General features: G+C 39.0%; 1 protein-coding gene across 2 annotated transcripts in view; it reads right to left on the reverse strand.

The window, feature by feature from the left end:
- Window positions 1-6,962, reverse strand: part of LOC106881610 (uridine diphosphate glucose pyrophosphatase NUDT14) — a 17,263-nt gene extending 10,301 nt beyond the window's left edge. The window contains exons 1-2 of one of the 2 annotated variants that reach the window (XM_014932073.2): window positions 6,243-6,962; window positions 1,902-1,945 (exon numbers count right to left, since the gene is read on the reverse strand). In XM_014932073.2, coding sequence (XP_014787559.1) covers window positions 1,902-1,945; window positions 6,243-6,323 — 125 coding nt within the window. In that variant the 5' untranslated portion in view covers window positions 6,324-6,962. The remainder of the gene's footprint in view (window positions 1-1,901; window positions 1,946-6,242) is intronic. The other variant, XM_014932072.2, reaches the window with a different exon arrangement.
- Between the last annotated feature and the right edge of the window lie 1,766 nt (window positions 6,963-8,728).

Raw genomic sequence — 8,728 nt, forward strand, 5'->3', positions numbered from 1 at the left:
ACGAGGCTCCGGCAGGGGATGGTGGCGAACCCTGCTGTACTCTTCCATTACAACTTTCTCTCACTCTTACTTCCTGTTTCTGTTGTGCCTGTAATTCAAAGGGTCAGCCTTGTCACACTGTGTCACGCTGAATATCCCCAAGAGCTACGTTAAGGGTACATTTGTCTGTGGAGTGCTCTGCCATTTGCATGTTAATTTCACGAGCAGGCTGTTCCGTTGATCAGATCAACTGGAACCCTCGACGTCGTAAGCGACGGAGTGCTAACAACTATCAACTGCACCAGAAAAATATTGCCACAGATACTTGTACCCTTAATGTAATTCTCATGCAAATCAGCATGACACTGTGTGAAACAAGGCTGGCTCTTTGAATTACAGGTAGAGCATACCTCACAGGCTTCCATGCAGTTTCTATCCTACACAATTTCACTCACAAGACTTGCATTGACATGAGGCTATGATGGTAGAAACTATCTGAACCTTATGATTGGAAAGTGAAGTTTTTAGCCCTTTACCTATCTCTGTATATTATTACAAAACATTTTAATTTTATAGGTTAAACATTGTGGATTGTCCACGGCACCCATGTGTGTGTCTGTATATACACACACACACAGATTTCACATATGTACACACACACGTTTGAATTTAAACAAGGGGTTGGTATAGAGTAATCCATGTCCTCTTTCTCCTCCTCTCCACCACCATCAACATCTTATATTTGCTTTCCATGAGTTGGATGGATTGTTGTGTTCTGAATTATTTTTTATCTGTAGTTACAACTTTCCTCGATGGGTCAGAGGACCATACCTTGCATATACATTTCATTCATGGCTCAGTTTCTATGGCTGGGTTCCCTTCCTGAAACTAATCACTCTACAATGACTGGTGGTAGGATGTCAATACATATAACAGAGTTAACTTTCATTTGAAGTTGAAGATTCACAACTGAGTTTTGGACTTCAGTTTTTCACTTCAACTGGAATTCAAAATTTTAAGGATCAGACTTTGGCATTAGGAAAGCAGGAAGGGTATCCTGTCACAGAAACCATCCAATCTCTGCCAGCATGGATGGTGGACATTAAATGATGATGATAATGACACTTTTATGACATCTCAAGGTCAGAGGCCAATAGCTTATAGCTTTATAAATTTGAACACAAGTATTTGAGATATAGCAACGTGATGGAAAATGGAAAGAGAGAGAGTGATGAAATGAAAGTGAGTGCGATGGTAACATATGATGTGAAATGCTCTGCCTAAATCCATCATACTGGGTAGTTGGGATTTTTTTCATATATAAATTCTTGTATATACATGCATAAAGATATGTACAAACATGGAACTTTTTCTTTTATTATGGCTTAATTAGATGAGGAAGAGTTTAATCTATAGTCTTTGATGATAGTGGTGGTGGTGGTGGTGGTGGTGGAATTATGATTCATAGATTACTGCAGCAGGAAGCAACACAACTCAAGCTATAGAGCTAGCCATCACACCTGAGACCAGGTGTGAATACGTGCAACAGACAAGTTCATTAAATAATATCTGATGCAATTTTGATGCAATTACTTTTGCATCAGATGTCCCTTAATTTACAAGGACATTACTCATGCACATGTATTTTTCAAATTCTAAAAACATAAAAGCTATGTCACATGTGCATATATTTTAATATTGGGATAAAGAATCTTTTTCGTGAGTCATTTCTCGGTGAACCTGCTGACTCTGATGACTCATTGCTTCTTGGCTGTCACCAGTATGCTTCATCAATCATACATTTGCACATGTGAACACTTCCAATATCTACCTGCAACACCATGCAAATAACAAAGAAAAAAAAACACAAATATGCACACAGGTAGACACACACAAGAAAAAATATTAGTGAAATTACCTACCTATCGTGTTCTTTTAAAACATCTATGACTTTCTCTCGGTTATTCTGGAGTGGGGGGTAAAAATTTATAATTATAATCTAGTCGTTCATGATGACGCAGACAAGATTTCATCATACAACAACGATTTATTTGTTCTACAAACTACAACTGTTATGGCACATCCCACTATGGCCGAGCCAATGAGAGAGAGAGAGCTATTATACTGTTACTTGACTTGTTAGATATGATAGCTAAATGTTCCTTAAAATCACACATTTGTCTTAAATAGAAAAAAAGGACATATTGGACAACGTAGCCTCTGACATACAAAAAGACTAGTGGGTCATGGTTGGAACATTTATGATGGTAGGTCTGCTCAACCAGGGCTGACTTTGAGCTAAACAACACTGCTGCAGCACTATGCCATTTTAATCACTACAACATCACTACTATCTCAAAACCATGCATTGTTAACCACTACTATAAACATCACCACCACACTATGTTAACCACTATATTCCACCACAACCATCACCACTATACCATGCCAATTACTGCAACAACCATCAGCATCACACCATGTTGCCTACTACAACATCAATACCACATTATGTCAACTATTACAAAACCACTACAACTATCATCACCACACAATGCTAACCACTACAATACCAATACATCATATAAACCTACTACCGCACTCCATCATGTTAACCATTACAAAACCACTATGTCAACATCACATCACTATTAACCACTACAATACAACAGGAAAAAAAACATATATGTCTCCTTAGTTGCAGGTATAGATGTGGTTAAGTTTGTTATTCAACCACATGGTTCGGGGTTCAATTCCACTGTGCAGTACATTAAGCAAGTTTCTCTTATCATGATTCTGAGTCACTAATAGTTTGGTAGTGGATAGGAATGAGAAGCTGGCTCTGGCCAATTTAAGCATAAACCCTTAAGCATCCAGATTACTTTGTCAAATGTATTAATTATTTATCCACATTGTTTTGAATTAATCAAGTATTATCTTGCAACTTTGAGATTTCAATAATGTGATTGTATATTTTTTAGAATGGCATTATAGGACAGGTGTGAGAGGCAAGATCTGGCCAGTTTGAACATAAAACAGGTAGAATATTTGGGCCAGATATGGCTGTTTTAAATGCCTTTCCTGTCACCAACCCTCATAGGTTCCTAAGCAAGGCAATATTTCCCCATGGCCAGACATTCTAGTAGAATATTGAAAATTAACACTGCTTGTATGACAGTGATAATCATGTACAATTATGTTGTGATGTCAAGACAAGGAGACACAAACACACAGACAGACACACACACACACATACACACTTACAAATACAATAGACTTTTTTTCAGTTCCTGCCGATCAAATCCACTCAGAAGGCTTTGGTTGGCCTGGGACCAAAGTAAAAGACACTTGCCTAAGGTTCCATGCAGTGGGACTGAACCCAGAACCATGTGGCTGGGAAGCACATGGTTCTGGGTTCAGTCGAACTTCTTACCACACAACCACACACACACTACACACATATAATTGTGATTATTACCTGTGTGAGCATGTGCAGAACGCATGATTGACATGAGTGAGACAATCACGAATACAGAAATCAAGATGGGGGAAAAAGAGAGAGAGAGAGACATAGCCGGAGACTGAGAGAAAGAGAAGGGAGACAGAAGACGGGAAAGAGTAGAAGTAGGAGAGATATAGGACAATTGTATATAGTACATGTTCGTGCATGCATGTATGGATGTGTAAATGTTTCATGTCATGTGTGTGTGTTTGTATGAGTAATAGTGTATGCATTTGTGTATGTGTGCACTGATATATTTAGTCATGTAAACACATACAGTGTTCCAGCTTATATGACCATACATATGAATATATCTTTTATCTGTTTCAGTCATTAGACTGTGGCCATGCTGGGGTACCGCTTTAAAGAATTTTAGTTGAATGTATATCGAGTACTTATTTTTTTAAAAGTCTGATACTTATTCTATTGGTCTCTTTTGACAAACTGCTAAGTTACAGGGACATAAACACACTAGCATTGGTGGGGGTAAAATAGACACAAAGACACACACACATAGATATATGCACATACATATGACAGGCTTCTTTTAATTTCCTTCTGCCAGATCCACTCACAAAGCTCTGGTCAAACCAAGGCTATAGTAGAAGGCACTTGCTCAAGGCACCATGCATACACACACACACACATTCATGTATGCATGCACATATAGTCCCCTCGCACTCTCTCCTGCTTGCTACTGTGGTTGCTTTGAGAATAGTCAGCAGAAATACTTGGCATTTGTTTAAGGACTTCCTAAAGTTTTAAGGTTGATATTTTTAGATCTTATATTTAAATCATCATCGTACCACCTGCCCCTCTTCCTCATCACCTAGCTTTCTCTCCTCCTCATCACTACCACCATCATCATAATATGCCTGCTTTCCATATTGTCTAAGGTGGACAAGTTATCATGATCTGAATCAGTTCTTCAACAGGTCAGGGGATTACATCTTGCTAGTAGTTTCCAATTTTGACAGGATTTTTAATGCTGGATACCTTTGCTAACTAACACCAGTAACTTCACAGAATGTACCAAGTGCATTTTATTATAAAACCAACACCAGATAGGTTGGAATGCTCTTGATAAAACTAAAGGGCTCTCTTGACTCTGTGGTATCTCTATTTGCTCAAGGCAATATGACCAAAAGGAAGTGAACAGCGGATTGATGACAGTTGGGTCAAATGAGAGTGGGTGAGAGGAGCAAAAGAATGATGGGCAAAACAGTGTGATTTGGAGAGTGAAGGTGGAGTAATGGAAGAGTCATAGGGCAAGAAGGGGTAATGGAAGAGAGATAGTAAAGGCAGCTATATTTGCTGGTGTGTGTGTGTGTGAGAGTGAGAGAGAGAGAGAGAGAGAGAGAGAGAGAGTGTGTAATTTTACCAACAAGAGATGGCCTAAGGAAGAGGGAATTACGGTGGCGACCTGGCAGAAACGTTAGCTCGCAGAGCGAAATGCTTAGCGGTAATTCGTCTATCTCTACGTTCTGAGTTCAAACTCTGCCGAGGTCGACTTTGCCTTTCATCCTTTCGGGGTCGATAAATTAAGTACCAGTTAAGCACTGGGGTCGATGTAATCGACGTAATCCCTTTGTCTGTCCTTGTTTGTCCCCTCTATGTTTAGCCCCTTGTGGGCAATAAAGAAATAAGGAAGAGGGAATAATGGTAGAGCATGTCAGCTATGGACAAATCAGAGTCTACCACTCGTACATGTGTCTTGATAAGAGAGAGAGAGAGAAATAGAATGAATTTGGGTGCAGTAAAATACACAAAGGTCCAATACTATCGCTCATTACACGGTGTAATTCTTGAGTGTAAGAGAGATGAGAAGGCCAGACAGATCCAATGCTGTTCACAGTTACATGGTAGCATAGAGGAATGAATTGGACTGGGAGTGAGTAGAAAAAGTGTAGGTGATGGACAGATGAATGATAGAGGAGAGGGTACAACGGGGCAAGGAAACGGCAGATCTGGGTTTAACAGGGATGTATTTGGTAAGAGAACTCTCTCCCTCTTTCTCTCTCTATATATTTATATATATATATATATATATATATATATATATATATATATATATATATATATATATATATATATATATGTATACAGGCTAGTCAGTTATTTACCGTTGTCTCTTCAATCACAACAAAAGACACCCATTGCCAGGCACACTTTGTAGTTGTGCAATCCCCGAGTTACGCCAGTCTTATATAATGTGGTTAAGAAGTTCACTTCACAACCATGTGGTTTGGAGTTCAGTTTCACTGTACGACACTGTAGACAAGTAACTTCTAACTAGATGTGTGTATGAGCGTGCCTGTGTTTTCATGTCTCTCACAGCTTCGACAATCGGTGTTGGTTTGTCTACGTTTCTATAGTTAGCGATTTGGCACAATAGGATAACGATAGTGCCAGACGTAAGTACTGAGGTAAACTTGATCGACTAAACTCTAAGGTGGTGTCCCAGAATGGTCACAATCCAATGACTGTAATAAGTAAAAGAATAATATAGAGTGACTATGAGAGTAAGGAGTAAAACGATATATATGAACAGGGTCGAAATAGGGAGAGAGAGAGAAAGAAACATGTTGATGCAAAGCTATACACAAATAAACAGAAATCGATCTAGTCAATCTTATGTAAACGAGAAATACAGAGATAGCAGGGGCGAGTAAGAACGAGGTAGTTAATAAAAGAGGCCGTGACAAGAAACACTTTCAAGTAGATAGAATAATAAGGTGATCTATGTGTTCTATTTACGTACCTGTTTGTAATGTAACCTAATGGGTTTAATATATTTGGATTTGTCGAACGTCGACACAGTCACGTCACTAATGTTCTCCATTTGTAATTGACTTCTAACGCGGTCTCTTTCTTGGAAAACTGGGATTAATCAGTTCCTTCCTTTTTCTTTTATCTCTTCTTCTCACAATTCATTTCACTTTCTGTTTTCTCTTGCTTTCCGGGAGTTATGCCACTCTCCCAACTCTGAGTACAATAACTCTCCACGCAAAGGTCATTTCGCACCCCCCATCCTACCATCGTTTTCGAACACAGTTGTTATCTCTCTCCCAGTGGAGGTGCAATGGCCCAGTGGTTAGGGCAGCGGACTCGCGGTCATAGGATCGCGGTTTAGATTCCCACACCGGGCGTTGTGAGTGTTTATTGAGCGAAAACACCTAAAGCTCCACGAGGCTCCGGCAGGGGGTAGTGGCGAACCCTGCTGTACTCTTCCACCACAACTTTCTCTCTCTTACTTCCTGTTTCTGTTGTGCCTGTAATTCAAAGGGTCAACCTTGTCACACTGTGTCACGCTGAATATCCCCGAGAACTACGTTAAGGGTACACGTGTCTGTGGAGTACTCAGCCAGTTGCACGTTAATTTCACGAGCAGGCTGTTCCGTTGATCCGGATCGACTGGAACCCTCGACAACAAATCTCTCTCCCGTTCCATTCCTCTCTTCTCACTGTAACAGGAATGTCTTAACCTTGTATATTGTTAATTCTAAATACAAACTTGTTACCAGTTCAAAAGTGTTTCAAGTATATTCGAACCTGGAAGAAACCATTTTTCACTATATTTTGCCATGAAGAAAATTTCTCGCTGGGGACAGGTGGGTGGAGTAAACACACCGAGTCAGTTCGCTGTGAACCTATCTATCTGCAGCGAGGAATTTTCTCCGTGACAAAATATAGTGAATGGTTTATTGTGGGTTTCATGCATTTTTGAACTGGTAACAAGTTTGTGTTTATACACGTCACTGCTTAGCGATTTCGTCCCGTATTGTTAATTCTAGTCACGTCCAAGGCGTTCCATCGACCTCAGGAGTATGGAATGCAGAGTTGACCTCGATCGGCATATTATTGTTATTATTGTTCTCAAGCTAAGAAATTTAATGCTCTCCACTACAAAGAAAAAAAAAATGAATTGTATGTCCTCAGTATTTTAAAAGGAAGGCAAACTGGAATTTGCCTTCATATAATTCTTTCTACTGCGGGGGTGGGGGGCATCTTAGATTTATTAGAAATGGCTATGTTTTTCCCCCTACACACTTATCTATAATGGACTATGAGCGTCGATTGTCGAAAGATAGCTTCAACCTTTTACCTGTACTATGTATCACATATGATACATATTTCCCTGATGTCTATGGATCATATATTATACACATTACTAATTTTTTTCAGCCGTTAGTGCAGTGTTTCCTAATCTACTTTTCCCCAAGTTCCACTACAACTTCCCAGAAAAATGTATGCCCCACCTGTCGTTGGAAAAAAAGAAAAAAAACTATATTTTTAATATTTCATGATTATATACTTTCCTTAAGAAATATTCACACTAGAACATTAGAATAGTGGGATCTATTTTAAAACGGGGGCCACATTTTTCATTAATGTTTTACGTAGTGTTTTTGGTACGGAAAGACTTTCAAACTTCGTATACTTATCTATTTTGTGTTATAGAACAGAAAAATATTTTTATATTCGAATTTATTTCATGTAAAAAATTGTCTTATTTTGATAATTTCAACCAATCACTGACAAGTATTCAGTTGTTTATATTTACTCCTTTGGCTGATTAAGCGATGTAAAGCGTATTTAATCTCCATACCTTCGTTTTATTTGCTTTTTTCATTTTAAATTTGCTTTAACCCTAACCGTAGGGTTAGGGTTAGGGTTAATTGTTTCAGAATCGTTTGTTTATGTAGTCGGCACTTAATGTATATCGGCTGAATGGACGTCAGTGATTGGTTGAAATTACAGAAATACGACAACTTTCCCATGGAATAACTTATGGATTTCTTTTTTTAAAAGAAGACTAAGAGAAAAAAATGTTTTATATGACACATTCTACCAGTGTTCCAAGTTTCAAAGTGTTTCGTAAATGAAAAATGTGGCCCCCGTTTTAAAAAAGATCCGAATAGCGCCATACAGTAGCAGTCTTCACACAGTATGCTTGGCTAGAGGGATTGGTTTGGCTACGCTCAGTACTGGTGTACTATGGTTGCTGGGGAAAAAAAGATTTTCACAATTCCATATACTCTTTTACTTGTTTCAGTCATTTGACTGTGGCCATGCTGGAGCACCGCCTTTAGTCGAGCAAATCGACCCCAGGACTTATTCTATCGGTCTCTTTTGCCGAACCGTTAAGTTACTGGGACGTAAAGACACCAGCATCGGTTGTCAAGCGATGTTGGGGGAACAAACACAGACACACAAACATACACGCACACACACACACATATATAT

This window comes from Octopus bimaculoides, chromosome 11, assembly GCF_001194135.2.
Source record: "Octopus bimaculoides isolate UCB-OBI-ISO-001 chromosome 11, ASM119413v2, whole genome shotgun sequence".
NCBI classification, from domain to species: Eukaryota; Metazoa; Mollusca; class Cephalopoda; order Octopoda; family Octopodidae; genus Octopus; species Octopus bimaculoides.